This window comes from Neltuma alba, unplaced genomic scaffold (genome assembly GCF_004799145.2).
Source record: "Neltuma alba isolate B1F8T4 unplaced genomic scaffold, ASM479914v2 tig00010802_pilon, whole genome shotgun sequence".
NCBI classification, from domain to species: domain Eukaryota; kingdom Viridiplantae; phylum Streptophyta; class Magnoliopsida; order Fabales; family Fabaceae; genus Neltuma; species Neltuma alba.
Window position 1 is genome coordinate 86,430 of NW_021635616.1, and position 27,144 is coordinate 113,573.

General features: G+C 37.0%; 2 protein-coding genes across 12 annotated transcripts; one reads left to right on the forward strand and one right to left on the reverse strand.

The window, feature by feature from the left end:
* Positions 1-5,086: 5,086 nt before the first annotated feature.
* LOC114759157 (heat stress transcription factor A-6b) lies at positions 5,087-9,486 on the reverse strand. 5 transcript variants are annotated; one of them, XR_003741889.1, is made up of 4 exons: positions 8,559-9,486; positions 6,937-7,757; positions 6,738-6,801; positions 5,087-6,648 (listed from the first exon to the last, which is right to left on the reverse strand). XR_003741889.1 is itself a non-coding variant. In XM_028948255.1 (2 exons), exons 1-2 carry the CDS (start codon positions 8,859-8,861, stop codon positions 6,984-6,986), a joined length of 1,077 nt encoding a protein of 358 aa, XP_028804088.1. In that variant the 5' UTR covers positions 8,862-9,486; the 3' UTR covers positions 5,087-6,983. The 5 variants fall into 5 exon arrangements, 1 of the variants encoding a protein (XP_028804088.1); XR_003741888.1 differs by having other exon boundaries at positions 6,738-6,805; XR_003741887.1 differs by having other exon boundaries at positions 5,087-6,639; positions 6,738-7,757.
* Positions 9,487-14,594: 5,108 nt separating this feature from the next.
* On the forward strand, positions 14,595-26,781 carry LOC114759155 (uncharacterized). 7 transcript variants are annotated; one of them, XM_028948250.1, is made up of 21 exons: positions 14,595-15,057; positions 15,880-16,138; positions 16,243-16,348; positions 16,445-16,586; positions 16,770-17,034; positions 17,487-17,854; positions 18,632-18,705; positions 19,524-19,677; positions 20,159-20,345; positions 20,670-20,889; positions 21,543-22,049; positions 22,758-22,815; positions 23,357-23,444; positions 24,354-24,428; positions 24,504-24,587; positions 24,763-24,906; positions 25,549-25,630; positions 25,699-25,781; positions 25,895-25,949; positions 26,092-26,198; positions 26,459-26,781. In XM_028948250.1, exons 1-20 carry the CDS (start codon positions 14,775-14,777, stop codon positions 26,155-26,157), a joined length of 3,300 nt encoding a protein of 1,099 aa, XP_028804083.1. In that variant the 5' UTR covers positions 14,595-14,774; the 3' UTR covers positions 26,158-26,198; positions 26,459-26,781. The 7 variants fall into 7 exon arrangements, 6 of the variants coding, with proteins under 6 accessions (XP_028804083.1, XP_028804084.1, XP_028804082.1 ...); XM_028948251.1 differs by lacking the exon at positions 26,459-26,781 and adding an exon at positions 26,310-26,391; XM_028948249.1 differs by lacking the exon at positions 26,459-26,781 and adding an exon at positions 26,278-26,385.
* The last annotated feature ends 363 nt before the right edge of the window (positions 26,782-27,144 follow it).

A 27,144-nucleotide genomic window follows, 5' to 3' on the forward strand; every position in this document is an offset into this window, starting at 1 on the left:
ACTATAGCATACCCAGATAACAAAAGACAATAAATAAATAATTTCAATATTTCCTTTATAGCATGAAACTAAAACAAATAAAAATGCGGAAAGTTCAGATCAAGCTTCAAGGACCATTGCTAGCAGGCTTCGTAATAGCCCAGGGCCTCCTTGGACAAAAAATAGGAGCATATATTATATATACAATATTTAAAAAAAAAAGGAGCAAGAGATAAATGTGTGTGTGTGTACAGAGACACATGTATATAATGGGGCCGGGGGCACGCTACTGATCAGTGATCGATCACGGGCTATTCTCTATATTTCGAGACTCTCTCTCATCAACTTATTAATGCCGTGTCCTCCTTCTTAATTTCCTACCTCCTTGCTTTTCACTCTTTCAACGCATATTCTTCATTCTTTTACGCACGAACCCTCGCACGGCAATTATTGGATTAAGTTTATGTCCAGCACTTTAAAAATATTTTGTGGTTTTGTAGTTCATTTAGTATTCCGAGATATTATTTTTTTTAAGTTCATTCAACACTCTAAAAGTATACTATTTCTGGTCCTTAATATAAAAATTAGTTTAAGATTCAATTTAATTCTAAATATAAGACTCTAATTCACTTTGTTTTTTATATTTTTTTTTAAAATGTAGTCTTTGTAGCAATTATACATATTAAATCTACTTTAACCTATAATTATTTTGCCCAGCCCCGTCAAAGAACCTCACGCACGCATACGCCTGTGAATCTGTGCAGATATATATGCGCGTGCGTGAGCAGTAAAACTTTCATACTAGTATTTGGTCACTTGGCGATAGTTCCGACCAGCAATGTTTTAACGAGTAATTCAGTTCAGTGATGGGAATTAGTACGCACTGCATTCTAGCTTTTCATTTTCCCCTCTAACTAGTAATTCGACGTTAGCAATGCACTGTAGATGCTTGCAATTTGCGCCGGAGGGAAATGTGATTTGAGAAACAGGCACGTATTTGTCATACTGAAAGGTAATTATAAACAAACGCGTGGTTAGTGGAATACTGAATTCATGGGAGGCAGAAATATAGGTCCAGTAGACCTGTGAGACCTGTGATACTTGACAAAAACAGAAAAGTCATCATATATGGGGTATGGTATTTCTTCCTGTGGCCAGACATGGTTGCCAAATTGGCAATCTCATGCCGTCAATTTTTTCCCTTTGAAAGCTACCCCGTTATTTAAATGCTTTAAAGAGTCACCACAGTAATATCATCTTCCGTCTTTAATATAAGAGTTAATTAAATAATTTAAATAGATTAAAAAGGTTTGTTAACTTAGCTATTTGTAATAAATAAGTATCGTCTTCTCTAAAATACATTTACTAATAATGTGTATTAATTCGAGTCACTATTTAATAGATTATTTAGCATGTGCAATTAGTACAATGATTATTTTTAAAAACGTAGTTAAATATGAGGGGGGGAAAATAAATCAGGATCTTATATTAAATACTAAATGAAAAATTAAACTAATTTTTATATTAAAAATTAAAGGTAGTGTTATATTTACTGACGCTAAAATTTAAATCTTCCAGCAGTCACGTGCATCTTCATTTCATCTCTTGCCATTCACAGGGCAGCGACGCACAAATATTCTTCGAGGCCCAACTAAAATCTTAGTGGGTGGTGGCATGGGCCTAGGCAGAAGTTCTTTTTTTTTTTTTACCAGCCTAGGCAGAAGTTCTTTTTTTTTTCGGTAAATAAAGCACTAGACAAACAAACTACAAATTACCCTGGGGCAACAACAGATGCCCAATGAAATCTGGCGGTGACACTAAAACCGTTAACCCACTCCCCCTCTGCAGCGCCTCCTTTGCCAACGTATCTGTGACAACATTTACGTCTCTACTACACCAGTCCACTTGCACGTCCCAATCCTTATGCAACCAGTCGCTCACTTGTAGGAGGAGATTCCCCTCTGGGTGGTCCTCTTCCCATCCTAAATTAATTAGCTGTACTAATTCCCAACAATCAGTTTCGACGATCACCTTCCTCCAATGCGACTCCCACGCCCTTTTAAGACTCCATAGTACTGCCCAAATCTCTGCATGGAGGCTACTTCCCCTTCCTATATTAAACATAAAGCCATCTTGAAACCTGCCACTGTGGTCCCTTGCTATACCCCCACATCCAGCTAGGGCACCGTTTTGAACACAAGCACCCTCGGCATTGTATTTAATCCATCCCATATAAGGTGGACGCCACAAAGCTTTGTGCTTCTCGCCAATATGTAACCTGCACAACTGGTCCTTAGACCATCGTGTGAGAGCTCGAGATTGACTGACTACTTGGCAAGCACCCACTGCCTGGCCTTGAAAAACACCAGCATTTCTGTTCAACCATAGTTGTCTGCTAATGATTGCAAACCAGACACGCCATTCGACATATGCAACCACAAACCTTTGGGTAACGTTCCAATCAATCCAGGCCTGCAGTGTTGACAAGCTAAAGAACTTGTTTCCAAGGTGCACCGGTAATACTAGTGCCCAACACTCTTTAGCGACACAGCAGTCCCGTAAAACGTGGAGGGCCTCCTCCTCCCTACCGATGCACAAATAACACTCCCCACTAGAGCTGAGGCCTCTAGCATATCTCAAGCTATTCGTAAGTAATCTCCCCTTACGGCATACCTAGAGGAAGATTCTACAACGTTGTGGTGCGTGAATTTTCAAAATCCGCCTCCACGCTCCATTACTGGTTGAGCCACTGTTATTGCACAACACTTGGTATGCCGACTTGACCCAGAACTTACCATCAGAAGTATGTCTCCAAATGGGACAGTCTTCTTCACTCCCCGGGACTGATGGGTACGCTCGGGCTATACTGGAGCTCACTGACGACGGCAGCAGATGTAGAAACTTGTTCCAATCCCAACTGCCTGACACGGTTAGAAAATCTAACACCTTTTGACTACGCGCTGACTTCTCCACGTTCATGGTGGCATAGTTGATGAGCTTATCATGATGCGGGAGCCACCGGTCCTCCCAGAACCGAATGCGAGTCCCCCTTCCGAGCTTCCACCCAATACCCTCCTTTGTCACATCCCATACCTTCCTTATGCCCTTCCATGCCTCAGAACCGCATTTGGTTGCTGCAAGTCCTGGGATAATATCGGCACCGCATTTGTACTTCTCCCTCATAATTTGTACCCACAGCGCATCGCGTCTTTTGATCAAGCCCCAACCAAGTTTCATCATGAAGGCCGAGTTTAGTGTGCGAGCTTTTCGAAGACCAAGGCCCCCTATTTCTTTCCTACTACACACGTCATCCCATGCCACCAGGTGAGGACGCCTTTCCGATGTCGTGCTGCCCCATAAGAAATCGCGGCACTTAATATAAAATGGAGAAAGGGTTAATTAATTTATAAGTCTTTACAGTTTCAATCAATTTTGAATTAAGTTCTAACAATTTTTTTTATCAGGTACTCATACTTTTACCTGTTTTTAATTAGGTCGTTGTATTTATTTTTTTTTCATCAAGTCCTTATAATTTCATTAAATTTTTAATCAAGTTCATGTGGTTTTAATTTTTATTTATTAATTAAATATGAAATTAATTAAATATATTAATACCAAAATATAAAATATCAATAATTAAATTAAATTAATTATTATATAATAAAAAATAAGTACTATAATTAATCAATTCAGGAAATTTTTTTAGGACAATTAATATTTTCTGCTAGAAAAAAATTATTATAATAATTCATTATTTTCATAATATTATTGTTTATAAAATAATATTAAATAATATATACTATTTTATATTTATAGAATAGTACTATTAGAATTTATAAAATAAAGAATAAAAAATTCAAAGACTTAATTAAAAATAAAGTGAATTTATAAGGACTTGATGAAAAGAAAAATAAATACAAGGATCTAATTAAAAACAGGTGAAAGTACAAGAACCTGATAAAAAAAAACTATAAGGACATGATTCAAAATTGGTTGAAATCATACGGACTTACAGATTAATTAGCTCATGGAACAATCATAAAAAGTGGAAGTACTATGAAATCTCAAGAAAAGAGTATAATTATTAAAAAAATATCAATAAATAAGTGGCCTGTAATGATAAGATTATAAGTTCTAATTAGAAAATGATAACCGCTTAATTGTTATTAAAAAATTTTTAATCATTGTTTTATTTTCTCAGAAGTTTATAGTAGTTCTTCCACACTGTTGTTGTGTTGACCAGAATGGCGCCTCTTGCACAATGTGACCGCCCTTACCAAACGAGTCCGGTCATTCAGGGATAGCCTCCCATTATTGACCTTGACTTTAGTTACAAGTTTCATGAAACACGAATGGCAAAATAGTAGGATTTGATGGGGAATAATATTAAGGGAGTTTCCACACTGTTTGAAACCACTCCTTTCTCCTCAGAGTCCAAGGGGCTGCCCAGGCCGGCAGGTTCGAGTCAATGTCACCTGCCGCCTTCGCATTACTGGGGTTACGAGCGTTTTGAAAAATACCGATTTCGGATATTTTCCTTCGCTTTGTGAGGAGTTTGTGCTTATCTGTCAGTCTCTCTAATATCTCCTCCTCGTAACATTTTCTCTAAAAAACTAACCCACCGATTTAAATTTTCTAATTATATCGATGAAGTTATACATTCTTAAATAGATGCGGTATCTTTTTCTTAATTATGAAAGCGATGCAAAGTGTGTAATTTAAATCTCCTTTAATATTTTCAACAGCACTTATGAATTTTGAAAGTCATGCCCTATGTTCCTGACCGAACACGCTGGTTCATAAGTAACTTCTGCCTTTTCTTTTTTTTTTAAAGAATCTTTTGTCTTCAATTTTCCTAGTTTCAGAGTTTTAACTATTTTTGTCTTACTTCAAAATGTTCCAAACTGCCACTTTGCATGGCTGGGACATTACCCAATCCTTCACCGGTCAAGCAGTCGTTGCTTTCTGCTAAGCGGCCATAGGCGCGAAACTCAAGAATCCACTGTGACTAGCCAGATAAAACATGGAAATTTTCCCTGAGAAATTAATAATAATTAATAATTTTTAAATAACTTCTCTTACCTTCTTCCTATTCAACTATGGCAGCTATCCAGTAGAAAGTTTCATTTTCAATATTTAAAATCACAAGAACAAATGAACAGCAAACTCTATGTAATACATGGAAAACGATAGTTCTTCAACAATCAGATGCCTCCAACTGCTGGAATTGTAAGATAGTAAGATGAGGTATTGGAACCCATCCATGTCTTCGCCAATGACCGCACAACATGAAGAAGCTTAAAAGTAAAATCAAGAGTATGAGAAAAAACAAAAACAACGATAAAATAATGCACTCCTAATAATAATAACAACGCTTTGATCATCATACAGAAGTCAAGAAGCGCTCCGTCCTGCTTCAGGAACGGACGTGGTACCCCATGCCTAACCATGCCCGCGGTACCGAAAGGAAAACTCCCAAGTACCAGGCATGGGATAAGGTCCACATCAACAACTGCGTCGTGTTCTCTGGCTTGCCATCTTACAGTTTCTTGGACGCTGCCATCAAACTACAAGATAATGCTATTTCCGGTCTTGAATATAAAATTTACTTTGTCATGTAAATTATACTTCAAAATAGACCTTATATTTAGAATTGGAAGTAGTATAATCACTTGGAATTATGAAAGTAGAAAGTGTGAGTGGGGGAAAACGCAAATTATGAGAGCTTAGAACTACCAAGTAACCTTCCTCGATAAACCATCAGTACATGTATTTCCACATCTTTCACCTGCAATCTGCAGCCTTGCGAGTTCAGAGAGAATGTCATTAAGCATGAGAAAAGAAGTAAAAGGGCTAGCTTTTTGACAAGATAATCAAACGGATAATGAACATTCCATAAACACATGCAATCTGGTGGCCTCTCCTAATGGAATTAGAATTAGACAAAAAAGGGGCTCTCTTCATCTTGGAAAGCTAGAAATACCCTTTTGATATGTTAACAGACCCCCCTCTTAAACTTTTTTCTCAAATCACTTCCCAGACGACTTGACCACGACTTCCCTTTTAGCATTCAAAAATCCCAGATTCATTCAACTACATCACTTGACTTCGCACCTTTTTCTTCATTGCTTTGCACTTTTAGCCTCACAAAACACTGTACTCCACAAAAAGGATAACAGAACAAACTGTACCACAGGTTTAAGCAATCTTGTGGTGGTGTAAGCCTTAGAAGACCAACAACAGCAATGACAATAAACCTGTTGGCTATATGTAAATTTTTCACATATATCATTTCCATTCGATATGATATCTTTTTTTAGTCCAAGCTAAGGAAACCACCACACAGACACAAACAAAATAAAAAATGATTCCTTTCATCATTTGATCATGCTTTGCAGAGGGACAAGTCTTTTGTTGAGAGCCCACTAATAATTTGTTAAGAAGCCGGCCGGAGATGAAGAGATGGGAAAATCATGCACAAACGTAACATCATGAAATTTGTCAAACTGTGGCCTCGCTTTTCCTTTCTAACCACGATGACAATAGACAAAACATAAAAATGTAAAAAGGGGCAAAAAAAATTCAAACCGACAAGTCAACCATGATCTGGTTCTTGGAGTTCAGCCACTTCTTGTCCACTTTACAGCATCTGATCATAATCTACAATCCCTAGACGGTCCAACAAAGTAAAATTACAAGAGGCAGATATGTGGCTTGATGCCATTACATGAGATGTGATTGGTTGAAAATAACTGAACCTTGAGATCAATATTACGACCGCTATCACTATCACAGATTTCTTGCACAAGCACCAGCTGCAACCTACCTAATCAACATTGAGAAAAGTGAGAAAATTGAGGTTTTCCAAAATTATACTGGAGGACACAGATAGATTAGGGTTAGAACTTAGAAGCACGTTAAAAAGTAAATTATTTCTCCATTTGCGTTGCTTCTTCCCTATATCAAGATCCTTCGCGATTCAAACTGAGCCTTCATTCAGTGGTTTACGAAGGACTCGAACCCAAGTAGCCTAGGCGATTGGCCAAGACATTGACATCTTCATCGTCACCTTCAGTGCTTGGAATGTCTATCTCACCCTCAAAATTTTCACTGAACAGTTCTTCCCAGAAACCCTCATCTAGTTCTTTTCCCAGCCTCTCCCGTGGTCCTTCTGCCGCCTCCTGTTCTCTTCTGCCCCTACCATAACCCTGCATTTCCATAGCTAACACTTCCAATTCTGACACTCCAAACCCATAGTTACTAAATTCTAAAGGCTCAGCTTTAATAGGGTACGTTGCTTCACCACCAGTGCTAGATTCCCCACCACAGCTCGGTCCTTGCTCAATTGGCCTTCTTCTCTTCTTGGTTATGGCTTCTTCAAGCTCCTTTCTCTTGTCTTTCTGTTGGAGCAGTTGCTGGAGAAAGGCTGGATTTTTCATAGCTCTGGCTAAGAAAGCCATCATGTGTTGCTGCTTTTTTTCCGTGCCTTGTAACCTTTGCTCCATTGCCTGAAGATATGATCTAGTGTTCTGTTGCTGTTGCCTAAGCCTCACCAGCTCCATCATTAACACCTGCTTGTCTCGCCTCAAACGGTCAATTTCTTCGTCCAGTCCAAACCTTCCGACTTCAACACAATGACCTTGTTGTTGTGCTTGTTGAGAAAGACTCAAATTAGCAGGTGCCTTCCTTCTCCTTATGTTCCTCAAAAGATGCTTGTGCCCTCTCAGAAATCCTTCATTTGCAAACTCCCATCTATCTGGATCAATTTTCCTAAAACCCTGAAAAATTGAATCTCACAATCAATATCAAAGACCAAAATACAGACAACTTAAAAACAAGAGTGTGTTCAACGAATCAGAACTATAGACAGAGTAGTCAAAAGAAAGAAAGAAAGGCAGTTGTTGAAGTAAAACTGAACCACGTATCTAACGGTCACAACCCCTCTGTCCTCGGGGTGCCATCTACTAACAGAAGACTCCAGTTATAGAAGATAGAAGAAAGGCTGAAGGCTATAACAGAAACAAAGTGAAATTGCGAGAGCGGCAGAAATGGGAGTTCATGGCCAAATTGACAGACGTATTCAAAGTACTCAGCGGAATCAATGGTTTAACTTTATTACAGGAATCGATAAGGTGGGGAGGTCGAGAACCCCTAGGAAGCATGATTTGTTTTTCCAAACAAGAAGACTGTTTGAATTAAATATATTTCATTATAGAAAAGGGGGGAAAGGGCTATACTAAATACGATTATAGTCGACACACAGAGGCGGGAAACCGGAAATGACACAACAGATAAACAAACATTTACAGTATTTTGACAAAAAAGTTAAAGAAAGTTGTACACCAGTGATAAAGAGAAAGAGAGAGAAGACATCACGGGGAATACCCCGTGAGAACTGAGAAAGGCAGAAAGCATTCGGAAAAATGAAAATTTTCTTTAAAAAAAAAAAAAAATTTGCCTTGTTCGAAGAAAACATTGGAACACCCTATGCATTTATAGGTTTGCGCGAATAAAATTCTCGAGAACAATCAAACGCAGATAAAGCTCTGGTCGAAACGACGGTTGAAGAGGATACTCACATAAGTGTTCAATTGCCTGACAAAGCTTGAGAAATTGTTATGCTTAAAGTATCTGGGAAGGAGACTCATGGAGAAGGCATGTGGATCCCAAACCACAAAACTAGTGCCCCCTCTGCTCCAAGAAACCATATAATTGGTGGCTGGGTCGTCCACCACGTCGAATGTCTTGATCAGAAATGGTGGCGGCCCCAGCTCATGAAGCCCCTCCATTGGCTGCGGAGGGGGAATTGTTGATGCTTCACCTCCTGAATGAGATGAAGTCGCTTCCAAGTACTCTTCTTTCACTGGATACGGGTAATCCATTCTCAAATTCCTCCGCAAGATGATTCAGACGTTTCTGGTTTGTTCAGTTTTCTACCTAGATGCAGAGTATTCTAATGAAGAAGCGTCGAGTCAATATGACAAAAGTTCCTTCAATGCGAAATTTGCAGATACAAAACTAATGAAGAATTTGGCACTGAATAAGCACATCATAAGTAGAACATGAAAGGAAAGTAAGCTGAAAATCGAAAGAAAATTGCGGGTTGACCTAGTGATGGAAGGTCAAATCCAGAAACAGGGGAGGGAAAAGATTCTGCAAAACTGATAATAAAATCGGAAACTCAGCGGCGGAATTGAAATGGGATTAGGTAGAAAGTTGGGGAATGATGATTATCGGAGCTTTGGATTCTTCTTTTCTAGCAAAGGTGAAGAATCAGGGTTTCCTCATCAGGAAAGTCATCCAGGCAGTTAAAACGAGCAGTTGTGAGGTTCGACGCCCAAATATGGAGAAGGCGCACGGTTGAGTTTGAAGAATTAAATAGGCCAAAGTAAGAAAATTCTAGACATCTAGGAAGCACTAATGGATTATTTTATTGAACACTCTCATGTATCAATTCAGTGAGAGAGGAGACATTCAGTTTAGAAGATTCTGGAAGTTACAGAGGCAGGCACACTGGAATGGCGATGAGCATTATATGTTTCCCAAAAGGCGGTTTTGCGGGAATCCTGATTTATTGTATTTAATTTATTTTAATTAATGGCCTGCAAGCTATGAGCAGTTATTGGGCGTCCCCGTTTGAATTAGAAAGAAAATCACAGAATAGCCGAAGCATTATGAATCATGCTGAGTTGGTTTTGACGGGTTGTTTCACTCGATCAAAGTAGTTAATTTGCAAACAGTTGATATTTAGTTGAGAATTCAATTGTATGCAGAGAGTTTTCGTAACCAGCACTAGAGTCTTTTTGAAAAATATAAGCTCGAGCTCAACTGAAAAAAGTAATTGATTTGCATGCAGAGTCCCCTCCCCCCCCCGGGGGTCCCCGGCCAGGCTCCGGCCGGCGGCTTTGTCAACTGAGGCAATAGGAACCATAATATCGCTTGAATTACTATCAGAGTTGTTCAAAGCCCTCCAGTGTTTATTCTCCGTATCCACCTTTTCTTCCAAAGAAAAATTAAACGTGACAACGAAAGGCGAACAAATATTCTGCCCTTTGACGAGTTAGCATTCCGAATTTTTTTTTTAAATATACATTTAGATATCTTGTGATGCATTCAATATCTCAAAATATTTTTAAGTCCATTTAGTACTTTAAAATTTTTTTGCCTAAATACTGAATGCATTAAAAAATATTTTTAAGTGTTGGATATACTTAAAAAAATAATTAAAAATATTGGATATATTAAAAAATATTTCACAGTACTAAACACATATAAGAAAGTATTTCATTAGACGCATTACAAAATCCGAAAAAATATTTTGGGCTAAGCACCTTAACCCATTAGGACCTTGTGCTTCCAACTACATTTCTCAACAATTTATAATCTGTACCAGAAAAAACAACTTATAATCAAAGATCCCATAAAATTACAGCAGTTTTCACGCTGTATTGTTTACCATTCTAAGCAGAAAAAAAAATGGCTTTATATTATAAGTAAAAATCAACCTTTTATCTCCTATTTATAAGAAAATTTTATGCCACCGCGCTACAAAATTGTTGGCATATGTAAATTGAATTGAGTTTCATCAAAACAACAATTTTGCTGGGCGAAGAGACGAGGAACAGGAAGGCGACACGTCAGCAGCTCCCACGGTCTCGGTAGGAGAGTCAGATATGGTGGATGGTGGATGCGGAAGCCCAGAACCATCTTGGGTTCCCACTCGTGGCAACTTGCATTTGTCTGTTCCTAAACCGGTGGGAGCCATATCATTTTTTTTAATTACTTGGTTTTAATATAATATTATCAACTTTTATCCAGAGAGTTAAAAAAATAATTTGAACGCAGGATTTGTCTTCACTTTTTACATTACATTATCATATTATATTGTTTCGCTGCTTGAAGACAGTGAAGACACGATTTCACAAGCTCTATTATAACGACACGTACCAAAAACAAATCTGCTAATCAGATATCTTGTGTGAATGAATTCCAGTGAAGGTTCTATAACATTCTGGAAGCTACTAGATTTTGTATTCTCGCGCCTACCATCGGCAACAGGAATTATTGGTGGTACTGGTTCTCTTTTATTTGCTTCTTGATATTTCATATCGATGAATCCATTATTCTTCTTTGGTTTTTTTCTCTCCGGAACCCTTTTTTAACGGCTGGCCTTTCACGGCCGGCCTCCATCCCATCCCACGACAAGTGATGTGTACTGATATGCATAGTTTTTGTTTTATTGAATTTTATGCGGGGGAGGCGTGTATATGCGTGTGCGCGTCTGTAATTTGCGGTTTGCCCTTCAAGTTCTGCTGCGATCCAGCTGTGAGTATAGAGAGTGGCTATATTCAACGATATGTACGTGTACGTAATGCGCTCTTCGGGTAGGCTCAGCTGTTGGTTGCGTTGTTTCCTCACTCCGAGTCTAAATTCTGCCTAATTTTATATTTAGTCGTCCCATTCTTTTATTAGTCACGGAAATCGGATATTCTTCAGAGGTTAATGCTAGATTTGTTGTTAATATAAAATTCAGTTGACTAGTTTGAGATGATTAAAAAAATAATATATCATTTTAAAGTATTTATATTTATCTTTTTTTTTTTGCATACTAGTTTACCTTATTTATAAATTGATATATGATATAATTATACATATAGTATCATGTAGTGTTATAGTTAAGTAATTCAATAACTTGTAAGTCTCTCAAAATTAATTGACAAGGTCTTATATTAAAGACCGGATGTAGTAGAATTTAGAGTTAATGTAATTTTTTATCTTTATTTTAGTTTTGATGTCTCGGTGAGCAAAATGATTTAAGGGGGTGTTTGGCAACAACAAAAAGTGATTCTCATAAGCACTTTTCCGCAAAACGAGACAAACTCCTTCACATATTTACTTCGTAAACCGTAAAAACACTTCTGAAACTATAGTTTGGTTTCCATCCAAATATCCTCTAAGTTTTAACGAAAACTGATCAAATAATATGTAAGTGTGCTCTTTGGTGAGGCTATAATATAATAATCGTCAGATACAGTGGTTGATTATAGCGGGGAAGCGAGTCTAGAGTTTCTTAACGTCATGTCTTGTTTCTTTTGGGAGAGCCTCTCGTGAAAACATTTCCGCTGCCGCGAATAACAAATCATGACTGTAATTGTCCTTAAAAGAATGATCCAACCATGAACTTTGAGCACCAAGGAATAGACTTCAGGCTAACAACGAGACAAGTTACAGGAAAAAAGGTATGCCTTGACATCAATTATGCTTCCAATAACAGTCGATAACACGTGGTGTGATGCCTGTACATGCATTGTATGAAATTTTACATAAGAAATCAAAAGTTGTTGATCACACTGTGACTTCCCAGCCGACACCTATGAAGTCGTGACTTATTTATCAGGGATAATCGTATTCAGCCATGTCTGATATTGCCCGTCGATGTGGCCGCGAAAGAAGAATTACAGGGAAAAGGGAATATACCCCAAATAAACATGTTACTTTTGCAACGTTAAATACATAGTTATCTTTTGTGATTTCCCGTATAATTTTTCTGGTGTATGAGATTAAGGGTTCATTTGGACTCCCCGTAGGAACGGTAACTTATTTCCAATATGATTTTTAAAAAAGCTAGATTGAGCAATATAATTTATGTTTAGATTGACTTTTATAAAAATTAGTTTATAAAATTAAAAATTTATTTAAATAGTTTGTAAAATGACTGAAATAGATATAGCTTCTATTAACTAATAAAAAATATTAAAAATATGAATTTACAAAATATAATAATTTGGAACTATTATGATAAAAAAAGTTATATCTAATGGATAAAATGCATTTGAACTGGAAATCATAGGAATATGAAAACTTTTTAACCAAATAATATTATATAATTAATTGGATGATATACCTTGTATAATTTATATAAATGTAAAATAAAAAATAATATTAGAAGTTAAAAATATTATAAAGCTGCTAAAAAATCATGTCAATTTAAAAGAATATTAAAAATAAATAACTAAAAGCTGACTAGAAAGTACAAAAAATATATAGAAATAATCCTAAGAAAGACATGAACACAAATGTAAAAATGTACTTTAATTTAAAAAAAAAATTTGCACAAGTTTTAAGTAAATTTTAAGTGATTTCGCAATTGCGATTAAAAAAACAGTTTTTCGACGCTAGATTGATAAAAACCTATTTCAAACAACTCTTAGATTTATGAATTGACATACCCCATTCAGAAGCTATTTGTGTGCTGCTGAGACCCCCGCCATACCGGCACCAAGGCCTGCTGGACTACGCGAAAGGGGACGTCTATCTCCTGGCTTGCCATTATTTGCACACGCACATAAATATACGGCAAGGACTAACGTCAAGTGTGCATAGCAATTAATTATACAGGGAGAATTATCAAGAAGTTTTAAAAAAAATAATTTAATTACTAAAAAATTCTAATGATAAATGATTAGTTTGAACATATTGTTATTTTTTGTTTTAAAATTTGTCATCATTTACTCTTTATTTGTCAGTGAATTTTAATTAAATCCTATCACTGGGGCTAGCTAATTATAATTCTCCCAATTATATATTACCCAAAAAGAAAAGCTGTGATATATTTTTACTTTTAATTAACTCGCATGAAAGAATGATGTGATATAGCGCACATGGCGAGCGGAGTGTTGGCATGAACGAGTCGTTTTTCCTTTTAAATTCCGCGGTCGACATGGCCTGTGAGTTGTCGTTTTTTCCTCTTGGTGCAGTGGAAAATTTTAAAATATCTCGAGAACCACTAAAAAATATGTTGCTTCTTCACTCAAAAAAAAAAAAAAAAAGAGGCGAAGGGAAGAGTTTTGAGCATTGAAATCATGGTTTTTTCCCCCATTTCGATCCACCGAAGTTTATTTCCGTCACATAACTAAATGGAATGGTGTATTTAAAAAATCAAGATCCTTTTTAATTAAGTCCTCATCCATCTCTTTTCCAGCCAATAACACCGACCCATACAATAATTTAAATTGCGCGAGAGTACCGTAAAAAAAAGTTTGTAATTACTAAATTTGAAATTAAGTTTAATAACAACACTTTAATAGATTTTAACAACATTAAATTTATAAATAACAACATATTTTTAAAATTTAGTAACTTCATCTCTATATTGATAAGCTATATACATTTTTTTTTTAGGCCAAAATAATATACGTATGCAGAAAAACTTTTCTGAAAAAACATAAATAGGATAATTTATTGCGAATTTTATATTCTACACTGATGTTCATTAAATAATGACCATGATCGTGGATTGTATTTAGGGACATTCCTAACCTGCAATACTAGCCACTAAAAAAATGAAATGATCTTACAACTTGCTGTTTGATAGAAATTGAATTTTTGTTTGCATTTATATTTAACATAAAGCTTACCAAGAGTTAGATTAATAATAAAATGGTTTACAATTTTTTATACTAAATATGGGCCTATAATCCATCCTTCTAAATACATCGAAATCTATTATAATCATTTGGCAGCGTTCTTCTTTTCTTTCTTTTTTGACTACCGTTTTCTTAAGTCGGTTGTCAAACTGTCAAAACACTTTCCGTTCCAGCCGTCCCGGCAATCTCTGGAAAGAGAACGAGCTATAAAAATCTACGCGCCTTCCCATCGCGCGGTCAGGCGTTCCGTGGGGCCGAGAATTTCGATCTGGTTGAAAACGCGCCAATTCTCCTTGGTCGCCGGCTTGCTTAAACCTAAATTATCTGCCACAGCAATGTAGCTATCGGCGAGATTCAGAGTTTGCGGATATGGTTCCCGGCCAAGGACTTTGGTACCTACTCGCTCTAGGGTTCCTGCTTTCCTTCACAATTCCCATTGCTTACGGGGAATCGTCTACCTGTCTGACTGTATACAAGAAAGGCGGTGCTCCGGCGGTTTTCCAATCCCCGAAATGTCCCCGCTGGAATCTCTTCGATTACGGTTCCCGTTCCCAAACCCCGGCGCGTTGTCAGTATGCGATGCTCCAGGGACGAAGAAAATCTCAGGAAGACCGCACGCTCTGCGTCCTTGACATTCGCATTCCCTTCCCTGGTATCTAATTTCTTGCTTTTCCTCGCCTTATGCATGTGACTGGAAAAAAAAAAGAAAAAGGAAAACACCCTGGGACGCGTATGCCACGTTCCATTCCTGCTCTGTATAAATACACACATATGAACCCTTCTCCTCTCCCTGTGTCAGATTCGTACTCGTGGCTGGTGGGAGGACCCTCAGCCACTAAACCAACATGCCACTCGAACACTCGCACACACACACGGGGACATCATTAGTTCTCATGTTGAACAGCTTATTTTCTCATGCTCTGCTGAAAAGACGGAAAACTGCTCTCTCTCTCTCTGTGTGTGTGACGACTGGGGTTGGAATGTACGCTGAAGTCTGCTGCTCTTTCAGAAAAGATAATGTCGCCTCTGAAGGACGTCACATTTTTTTCTCCAAATCAACACTACGTATACATTTTTTGTGCTGGATATATAATAATTTTAAATTTTTGGAAGATTGTGCTATTTTTCTAAAATTTAAATCTCGTGGAAATGTGTAGACAAAGATGGAATGAAAGAAGGAAAAAAGGTTGCATGGAGTCCAATGAAACGTGTGAAGAAATATTGAAAGAAAAAATGATCCTATGGTCCTGAGAGGATCCGTACAATTCATGACTATTACAAGTGTAACTCATTAAAGATTTTGTATCTTATACTGATTGAATCACGGGTTTAACTAGCGAGTTTTATGGTCGTAGAATGGATTTTTCTATATTATTATTGTTATTATTATATTTTAAACAAACGGAGATACTTGTGCATTTGGACAGGCTACTTTTAGCATTCCTTAAACGTTCAATTTTTGATTCTGACACAGGAAAAATGGGAATTAAGGAGGTTATGGTTGGAATTGTAGCAGTTTTTGATGGTCATAATGGTGCAGAAGCCAGTGAGATGGCGTCCAAACTTTTGGCGGAGTATTTTGTGCTGCATACCTATTTTCTTTTGGATGCTACGTATTCATTTCTATTGAAGACATCGTCAGGAAGACTGCCTCATAAGAGAGATTGTGACGAAGCAAGACATCTACAAAGGTGGGAAGAGATACTTGGCTGGGACGAACTGCATTTTGGAAGGTATTTTTATATCTCAAGATTGACATTTCCTGGGACAAAATCAAATATCAGTTGTTAGTACGCAAACTTGGAAATTTTCAGCAAATTCTGACTACTATTTTCAGGTTCAAGAATAAATTTTCAGCAAATTTAGACGATTCTTTTCACTTAGAAATTTTGAAGGAAGCGCTGTTGAGAGCAATCCATGATATTGACGCAAAATTTTCTGAGGCAAGTTTCATTTTCTATTTGTGGAACTTTACATACGCCTCTCTTCCCCTTTTCTTTTTTGCTCTTGAATTGACATCTTTCAATTGAACTTTGAAGGAAGCATCTAGAAGTAATCTTGATTCAGGTTCTACAGCTACCACTATATTAATTGCAGATGATAAAATTTTGGTTGCCAATATTGGAGACTCTAAGGCCTTCTTGTGTTCTGAGAAGTTTCATTCTCCCAGAGATGCTAAAGGTGAGAAAGGCACTGGCATATAATGAACACATCTGATATTTAACACTCAGGTTTATCAGGACATAGAATGAATTCTCTCACTTCCTTTTAGTATTTTCTAAATATGATGAGTGGCTTGTTTATTATGACAATCTCTCTCTCTTTCAATTTAAAGCTTGATTAATTGTGCCTTCTGATTTTCAGCATCGTTATTAAAGTTATACAGGCAGAAGGAGGGTGATAGTTATGTTTCCCATGTCTGGGATCGTGAAAAGTATAAATTAGCTTCCTTATTCGGATTCACTCACTTTGCAGCTAAGGAATTAACCAGTGACCATCACCCAGACAGAGAAGATGAAAAAATTCGGGTGGAAAAAGCTGGTGGTCAAGTTATAGATTGGGGAGGTGTGCCTCGCATAAACGGTCAGCTAGCTATTACACGGGCTATTGGAGATGTGTCCTTCAAAAGGTAAGTTTAATTGAATGTCCTTCGCATTTATCAACACCCCCCCCCCCCAAAAAAAAAAAAAAAACCTTTGCATAAACCCCAAGCACATAGCAACGGCACATTGTTTATGGGAATGTTTTATGTAGTTTTGATGGGATCCAAGATAGGTAGAGAGAAGGAAGTAAGAAAAGTATTAAGATATGAAATTAGAGGCTAACTTCATAAATTAATAAATATGGAGGAAAATCTCCGGGTAGAAGATGAGCAAGGTTGGGCCCATCCTTTGTTTGCACTTCAAGCCCAATGGCCTTTCATGAGACTTTTGATGCTAAAAATCCAGAATCACTGATCAAAATAATTTATGAGGCATCTTTTTACATCTGAAGCTTTTAGGATGGCTAATTAACTGTTTTCTTGACAATTCAAAATTTTATGTGGAAATTCTAATGCAGTTCTTTTTGCATTATCAATAGTTATGGTGTCATATCTGCACCAGAGGTGACAGATTGGCAGCCTCTGACTGCCAATGATAGCTATTTGGTGGCCGCATCTGATGGTGTTTTCGAGAAGATGAGTTTGCAGGATGTATGTGATATGTTGTGGGAAGTCCACAGTTATGATAACTCGAGATCTGAGCTTTCCCCTTCATGCTCCTATTCACTGGCAGATTGTATTGTCAACACTGCCCTGAAAAAGGGAAGTATGGATAATGTGGCAGCAGTTGTGGTTCCTCTGGAATCTGCTATTTTTTCTGATAATTCGTTTGGGAGAAGCTCTACTGAAAAGAGGGAAGTAGATAGCCCGCTACTTGGACTGCAGGAATTTGCCCCCAGAAGCTCCGGTATATTCTGTGGGTTTAGATGGTGATATTTTATATAGAAGTAATTCCTTGTATAGTCTGAAACTTTGAGATATGCTCCTTTACCTCGCGTTTGTGAATAAAAGGTATGCATAATTGTGAACTCTGGCAGGCCAGCTAGGTTAATTTGGTTGTTTTGGGAGAACATACGCAAAAAATTGTCTCCAATTTGACTGCAGATTCCACACTAGTGATTGTTTTATACTTGATTATTTTCTTCCGAAGATGGAGATATTATTAAATTGTTATCTAGGTAAAAAATGAAAATCATTTTTCATCATTTAAATCAACCTTGTACGCCTTTATCTGCTACTTTGTCCTTTCCATCATCTCTTAGTTTTTATGTATAAGTTATTCATGTATATTTTTTAGGGCATTTTGTCGAAATAATTACAATTGGATTGAAGTGTATATTCTGAAAGTAAACAGTTTATGTAATTTCTGCAAAATGCTGTAGCCTTTGTATTTACATTTTGTAATATGCATGCCTTACCTTCTTGTGTTTGTTCCACCCACTGATTATGTTGTGTAGAATAACTCTTTCTCATTGATTTGCTGTGCATATACCGTGGTCTACTTCAATGATGAGAATCACATGTAGCATGGGAAGGCCAAATACTTTTACTTTAAGACTTTTCGTGGTGAAACAGTACTTTAGTTTCTTTGACATGGTCATTAATGTAGCAAGGAATTCATTTATTTTTTAAATAAAAAAGACTGTTTGTTTTCGGCTAATTTGCTCTTCTTTTTCTTGCTCAGATAATGGCATTACGTCGGATCTAATGCGACTGGAGCATCTGCGTCCAGTGGATACTGGGTTTGAGCGTATATTGGTATGACCAAAGGTCTTGGAGGTCTATCACTGTCAGTTTTATTCTATGTTTTGCTTGTGTTGCTCATCATTGAATGCCATGAGGGCATTTGCAAGGCTTGAATCGATTTTTTCTGAGCGGACTGATAGCATAATGTCATGGAGTAACGTTATTGCTGCACACGTCTGGAGCTTCTGTGTTCTGGTGCTTGTGAAATGTGATCCAGTCACTAGTTCATTTTTTTCTTTTCCTTGTTGTTGCTCCAGTCATAGGAGGGGGAAAACTCAGTCTCATAAATGCTGTAGGTGTACTGAGCTGAATTTATCTCAATTAAATTCATTTAGTTTTAGGGGACCAACATAGCTGGAAGCAGTAGATAGTCTAATTGATTGAAATTTTTGGATTTGTTTTCCTTACCCTTCTTCCCTTGAGATAGCAAAATCATGTAATCTTGTTTTGGATTTAATTAGTAGTTCCTCTCTCTTGGGGTTATATGTACTTTTTAATATTTTATGTATGCAAAGTTTATTATAAGCACTATTGCTGAAACTTGTGAATATATTATGAAAATGAAATCATTTGTTCTACTTTTCTATTTTTAATCCTTAGCATCATGACACGTGTTGTTCTTTCCCCTTTTTGATAGAAATACAACTTGCCATATATTCTGAGATTTTTGCATTCTCTTTTTTATGCGTGTACTTAGCAATAAAGCTGTAACTCTCGGATTATTTGTTTGCTTGGTACATTTAGAAATTATTCCATCACTTTGGATTTGGAGCATAGCTGCCTCTGGTTACCATCAATCCGAACGGTTACCTCTGTAATTTTTATGATAGGCGGAAGTGAAATATGGTGATGATGCATGTTTTTATTTATCTGAAAATCTGGATGAAGCCATGGACTATAAGCAGCCTTCCACAAAGACCAACTGGTTAAACTATTTATATGAACTGCCAGAGCCTTTGCCAGATGCTCTTCATCAACGTTCTGGTAAGAAAAGGAGCTGTATAAATATATAATCACTTGACATTGGTGCTTTTTCTTGCTGCTGCTACCGTCAATGATCAGCCTGATATGGCCCAACCCGTACATTAATACCAGAAAGAAAAGAGCAAAAGAAATTAGTGAGCTGGCGCAGAGAGGGGAGAGAAAGCAATTGTAACTAACTCTTAACAAGGAGAATATAGGAGAGGTTGAGGTGGGAGGCAATAGGTGATGGAGAATATTGACCTCTTACATGCAAGTATGTGAGGATGAGTGTGGCTGTTTGCTGTGATTTACTTGGTTTAGGTCTTCATTTGTACACTGATAGAGGCTAACTCAGTCATTTTTTCATGTGTAATATATACCGCAACCATTTTTCCTTCATCTCTTCTCTCAGTTCTCATCAGTCATGCATTTCTTTCGTAAATTTTTAATTTATCTGCTGGCAATCCAACACTTTTTGGTGATTCCTTCATTCTGGATGTAGGTGGTCCTGTAAATTTGTACGACGACCAAAATTTTTGCTTTCACCTTGGCATGGCTGTCAATGGAGTTAATGAGCAGTGCATAAATCCTGAATTCTTTGCGAGTTTTATTGGTCTGCTTGAATCTATTCCTTTACATGATACTGGTTCAAATAATGGGTCTTTCAACTCTTCAACGCCTGATACGAGGTAAACTTCTGAGCTCAAGTTTTACTTTGATCTTACCTTTAACATTGACGAGCAACTGTAGTTTCTTGTGACAGTCAAGGTAGGTATATACCCTGAGGGAAAACATAACTCATTAATATATCCTTGCCATGTCAAAATCTTCTGAGTTTTGAACTTTATATTGAATTTCAATACTATGTGATTGACAGGATGTTTCATTGTATGAGGACAAAATTGGGAGAATATTTGTATTTTTGCCATGTCATTAACCAAATACAAAGTTGGTGCTTTAACGTGTTATTCATTAAACCTGACTTCTAAGTTAGTATGCATTTTGGTGTTTAGGTATGTTTTGAAAAAGAGGTTTGGCCGTGGATCATATGGCGAAGTGTGGTTGGCCTTTCATTGGAACTGTCAAGTTGGCAATGATCCAAAGCTGAGCAAGGATAACAATTTCTCTCTTAGCTTTATCAATTTTGATTCATACAATAGAAATAGCAGCTCAAGTACTCATGATTGCCAGAACGGTCCTTCTAACCACATGTACATTCTGAAACGGATAATGGTAACTGATCTGGTGAAGTAAAAGGCTTTTTTTACTGTTCAAGTGCGTGAGGCTTTGCCGCTTTGGTCTCTTTCATGTGTCAAGAATTATACAACTAGAACTAATGGGGATGACAAAGTATCTGTTGAAAGAAGACACGGAGAAAACAAAGAGCTGAAGAATTGTTCTACTTATTGTTATCTGAGTACTAAAATCAGCTGGAAAATAATTAAAGAAAAAGCTTTGCAGCATAAAACTTACTAATTACTTTTGTATTTCTACCTTTTCCATTCCAGAGCAGGAGAGAAAGTCACTTGTTTTCAAGCTCTTTTAAGTATTTTTTTTCCTCTTGAAATCTGCATTTAGGTAGAAATACCTCCAATAGGCTCATTTACCTATTCTAGATCCTATTCATTTTTCTTCCTCTATGATCAGAGTCTGGGCTCTAAATTTAACTGCTGATTTTTTTTTTGGGGTTAATATTTTGATTTCATACTTTCGTCTTCCAATAGGGCACTGTTCTTATTATATTTTTATATGAAAATCTCAGCCATCTTTAGAAATGGAATCTTTTGCTTGGACATCGGTACTTGACAGAATAGCTGATAGTGACTTGCTGCAAATTTTAAGGCCAACCGGGGCACCTCCCCCTAACTATTGAATGTGCTGAACAGGTAGAGAGAGGGGCTGCTGTTTACTTAAGTGGTCTGAGGGAGAAGTATTTTGGAGAAGTCTTTTTAAATGCTTCCATGTGCTTTGAAGATCTACTTTCGGCCGGAAACTCAAACTGTGTCTCAAAAAAAGCACAATTCAGATCTTATGACCAATTAAAAACCAATGATTCCATGCTATATTATATAAGAAACTCCTGGGGCTCTGAGAATTCGTTCACAAAAAAATTCCAGCCGCAAAAGGCCATCCATGAAGAGGGTCTGAACCATATTGCGAGATATGTGGAATCTTTTGAATCCCGATCAAATGAATTCTGGCTTGTGTTCCATTATGAAGGCATATCTTTGTCCAAACTCATGTATACTGTGGAAGAAGCTTATGATACTGCTGACAGTGAAAGATCTGAGCAAGTGAAACATGCTCAGATATTGCGTCCATCAAAGTGGTGGCATTGGTTGAAGACAACAGAAGAAGGGCAACAGGAAATGCGCAATATTATATGGCAGCTGGTATGGCTTCAATATGGGTTCTGCGGATTGATTGTCCCCATTATCCTGCATAATTTCTGTTTTTGAAATATTAACCTATCTTTAATGGTTTTTCCCATTTCGTTAATTTGTTTGGAAATACAGATATAGTTGTTTTAAAATCATGCAGATATGCTCCCTCATTTTTGTTAAAAGAGCAAAATCAATGACTTAAATTTACCCATCAAAATAAGGTGCTTTTACACTTGCATATCCGAACAGAACTCACCACATATCATAAATATTCTTGTGTCCTGAGGCATTTACTTTTCTTTTTCTCCTCTTCTGCGGTTTTCTACCGAACCTCCTTCATATGCTGTCCCATGAATGAGTTTTGGCAGTATTAAGAACAATATTAAGACCCAATCAGGGTTTAGGACTGTTTATCTTGAAAAGAAAAGAAGAGGAGAAAATGTCTTCTTTTCTTCCTAAAATAAACAGTCCTATACCCTGATTATGTTAGAACTGTTCATTTTTCTAGGATGTCATCTAGGAATTTCTAAATTTGAATTTATACCAATTACAATTTTTGATTATGTTCGTGTTGTTTGAGGGGAGAAATTATTACATCGACATTGAAAATTTTCTATGCCTCTAATAAGATGTGGATTATGGCATCTTTTGAATTTCACTCTTTTTGCCTTAATACTGTTCTTTATACTTGACGAGTTGTCTTATTCATTTGCTTAGTTAGTGGCACTGAAGTCCTGTCATGATCGGAATATCACTCACCGAGATATTAAACCTGGTAAGGATATTGGGCAATTTGTCGTTGAAAGTGATGTGCATGTTTGTCAATTTCAAGATGAGCAAAGATTCATACCTGCAGAGATTTATTTTGGCTCTATTATTTCAGAGTCTTTCATTTAAAAAATGATCAATGTAAACGGAACCCTGTATTTTTGTTTGCTGAGTTATCACTTTTCTAGGTAGATATTGATTTTTTACTGCAGAGTAAGTCCATTTGTTTAAAACCTTTCTGTCTGCTTTTTGGGCTCTTAATTTATCTTAACAAAATGCCGCTCAAATATGCATTTTTTTTAAAAAATATTTGGTCATAAATTTGTATGGTTTTACTGTCTTTTTTTTGGTTGGGTGAAGGATGTCTGGTTGTTAAAGGCTATGCTTACATTGACAGCCCTACTCCGTAATCCATTGAAAGCCTGAAAATCATAAACCTCTGGCGTGGTTGCTTGTATCTTAAATTTTTGTTTCTATATGATGCGTTCAAATGGAAGGAATTTTTTTTTCCCCGGAAATATTGATTGATTCATGGTATTTATTGGAAGAGAATATGGTGATATGCTTTGAAGATCACGAGACTGGGAGATGCTTAAAAGAGGTTCCAAAAATTATCAGGACGATCTCTACCAAAATGTACAGTATATTATCTTTCTTTCGTTATAGGCCCTTGCTTATTATTTTTGGTTGTTCTCTTCTGATGTTGAACATTTTAAACTTCTACATTATGCATGTGATTTGGAATATAAGTATTTTGGAAACTACTCCAGAACTCAGTTATTATTTTCTTTTTCTTTCGATTGCAAGGTTTGAATAGAATATCTTGGCATTGGTTAGATCTTTTTTCACTTTTTGAGTGATCTGCTTTTGTAAATTCTCCGCCACTTGGATATAGACATGTTGTTCCTCAGCTATATAAGTTGTGTTGGTGACTGACATTTCAGCAATATTGGAAGTGTTTGAAGCTATTTGAGTTCATTTGATATGCAGGAAAATTTGTTGATCGGGATTCTTTATCACTTTTTCAGATAATAATATCATATATGACAATAAGTTGCTGTTCTTGCTGCCTGCTGGTTGTTTAGGGATAAGTACTGGTTATTCAAAATGATTCTCTGCCCAATATTTATGTGGAAATGCAAACTTTGCTTAGTTCTTAAAGTGTTCTGATTTTTTTAGCAGATGAAATCTACTGACAGCCTAGTGATATGACGCATAAATTAAACCAAATTTGCTTTTTTGGATCTTGTTATAATGATCTACGATATAATAGGTTAATGTTTGGCTTTCTGCTTCCCGAAACCAATATCCACTCCCCTTCTTTTTTCCCTCAGACTTTTAGTCCGAGGTCTGATAATGGTTGGTTTGAGTTTTCTTTGGCAGTAATAGAACGGGGTTATCATGCATTTTTAAATTTTGATCTGGATATCCAAGTATTTGTGTCTGTTTTACAGATCTTATATACTTCCGCTGAGCCTTGTAGGTTACATGTAATTTATCTCTTATGCCCAATAAAATTCTGATGCTTTCTTCCAATTCTTTCAGGCGTATTATTGACTTTGGCAGTGGAATTGATGAATTTACGTTGAAGCACTTATATGGATCTACTGGGCCATCGCGGTATCCAACTTGTCTCACTATAACATTGAATTTTTACTGATTATCGTGCTAAAAATAAACGTATTGTTTCTTCAGAGCTGAACAAACTTGCGAGTATATGCCTCCTGAAGCTTTACTAAATGCTACTTGGTATCAAGGACCAACAGGCTCAACTTTGAAGTATGTAAATTTTTGTAAGATTAAATTCAACATCTTCTGTTCGAAATTGTTTTTGTAAGAATGAAATCAAAGTGTATCTTTGTTCTTTGGTTTCATCTGGTTTAAAATGGATAATATGCTGCGTTATTTGTTAAATTACTTGCAAGGTTGCAAGCTAACATTTTTACATGAACAGATATGACATGTGGAGTGTTGGCGTTGTGATGTTGGAGTTGATCTTGGGAACGCCAAATGTTTTCCAGATAAGTTCTTTAACACGTACTCTTTTAGACCGACATCTTGAGGGATGGAATGAAGGCATAAAGGAGCTGGCGTACAAGTAAGTGTGCTCTGCAGAAAGCTGTAATGTTATTCTAACTTCTTACACACGCAAGCGTGTCCACACATCTACAATCAAGACCTTTATGTTCCCATTATAATTAATTTGGGCATTTGGGCTGCTTAGCCTTTCTATCTTCCATTCGTCAAAACTCAAAACATCTACAATCAAGACTTTATGTTCCTATTATAATTATTTTAGGCAGTTGGGTTGCTTAGGCTTTCTATCTTCCCTTCGTCAAAAGGTAAGGAAAAAGGTTGGAAAGGGATTTTTTTTTTCTTTTGAGAAATTCGGTGTGGAGCATCTGGGATTGTGATTTGCAATCGCCATTCTCACGGTTCAAAATTACATTTTAAGAAACTTCGGAGGATAATTCTCCCCAATCTTTTAGGTTTAATGTTGTGCTTTAGCGATTTCGAAGCTTGTTTGGTCTCCTTGAATGTGTAGACAGGCACGTATTTGCTTGGAACTTGATTTTGGGGAAAGCATGCGTTGTGAGATGTATAGATGTTGATTTAGCCTGGGTAATTTGTCTGTGGACTTGTGAGGTTGATTTTGTCCATGAAGGAATGAAACTTGCTTTAATTCTCTTGAATCCCTGGACTGATAATTTTAGCTGTTGTTTTATATTTCTTCTGGCAGACTTAGATCTTTCATGGAATTGTGCATATTAATCCCTGGGATTTCTGGCAGTTCCTTCAAACAGTATCACACAGGAAACCAAGTAAGTCTATCAGCTGGCCTTTTGGTTTATAATATATATGTCACCTAATGAAACCGTATGTGAATCAGGTTGGAGTCCCTCCTGCATCATGGATATGCTCCGAGGATTTCTTTTCACGCCAAATTAGAAGTCGGGATCCTCTTAAATTAGGGTTAGTTGGCAGACTTCTGAGTTCTGATGTTTTCATGCTTTTCGTTTATATGGTATGTTGAGCAATCTTGCAGACTTCTGTTCTTTGTCATAAAATTTTTCTTACTACTGAAGGTTTTCAAACATCTGGGCTCTACGGTTAGTGCGTCATCTATTGCTCTGGGACCCAGTAAGTTTCCTGATTAAGCTTGATGTCTCGTTAGTTTTGTGACCTGTATTACGTCCTAATTTTTTTCACTGTTCAATTGAAAGGCTTGATAAATTTTTACAACACCACGAATCTAATAAAAGCTTTTGTTGAATAATTGTAGGAAGATCGACCGAGCGTTGACGAGGCTCTGCGGCACCCCTATTTTCAACCTCCCCCAAGTGGCTGAGGGAGGCTATGGCAAGTCACGATCGAATTATTCAATTCTGGGTGCGTATTTTCCATCCAACATTTTACTAATCATTAAAATCTAAACGCTAAGGGTTGACAGGAAATTTTTTAAATTCAGGTTTATAATAAAACATGTGAATCAAAATCCAGGCCTATCGGAGCAGATGATGGAGCGGGTGATATGGATGAGGAAAATTTAGATTCTCTAGGTGTAGGATCATCATAAATCTAAAAAAAATTTTTTGGTAATAAATTTAAAATTTTACCTGACGAAGATAGTAAAATTTCTTACCTGACAGGTGCCAAAATCATTTTTCAAATTGTCATCGAGAAGCTTTGTTGCTCAAACGAAGCAAATAGTCCTGTGTATATGGAGGAAAAATCGCCGGCCAAAAAAAAAATTATGGAGGAAAAATCAGTGTATACAGGGGAAAATATCAGGATCATGCCACTGTATATTGTATTATGGTATATAGACGAAAACTGATGTTTTGGTGTGCTCGTCGCACCCTTTATATATATTTTTTCCTTGAGCATGAGGTGAGGATGTGACCAAGTGCTCTAATGCCCCGGATGGTAGAATGGCAGTGTTTTTGAAGGAAGTGAAAGTGGACTCCCAGAATATGTTATATTCATATAAAAAGACGTAATGACCTTGCCTCTTTTTTTGGGGGAGGGGGGGGGGGGGGGGGGGAAGAAAAGGCTCCCTTTCAAGACTTGGAGAACCGCCTCCACCGAAGAACAGGAGCTACGATGGAGCCACCACAGCCGGAAATTGGAAACCAAAATCAAAACCACTGCACGCCAAAAATCAAACCAGGTAAAAAAACTCTGCATTACAAGTCACCCCTAAGGTTAACAAAGCCAGAAAGAAGAAACCCATCAAACGAAGGAAATCAGGACTTCCACTTATCCCGTCTTTGAGTTCAATTCAAGACTCCCAAGCAGGGCATAAACGATTTCATGCATTTGCCGAACTATAAGT

Excerpts from the sequence above, each read along its gene's own strand:
- LOC114759155 (XM_028948250.1), top strand. The coding sequence starts at position 14,775 with ATGGTTCCCGGCCAAGGACTTTGGTACCTACTCGCTCTAGGGTTCCTG. Across the intron at positions 17,855-18,631 it reads ATTTGCCCCCAGAAGCTCCG|ATAATGGCATTACGTCGGAT; the intron begins GTATATTCTGTG and ends TTTCTTGCTCAG. Across the intron at positions 24,588-24,762 it reads CCAACAGGCTCAACTTTGAA|ATATGACATGTGGAGTGTTG; the intron begins GTATGTAAATTT and ends TTACATGAACAG.
- LOC114759157 (XM_028948255.1), bottom strand. The coding sequence starts at position 8,861 with ATGGATTACCCGTATCCAGTGAAAGAAGAGTACTTGGAAGCGACTTCA. Across the intron at positions 7,758-8,558 it reads TCAGGCAATTGAACACTTAT|GGTTTTAGGAAAATTGATCC; the intron begins GTGAGTATCCTC and ends TCAATTTTTCAG.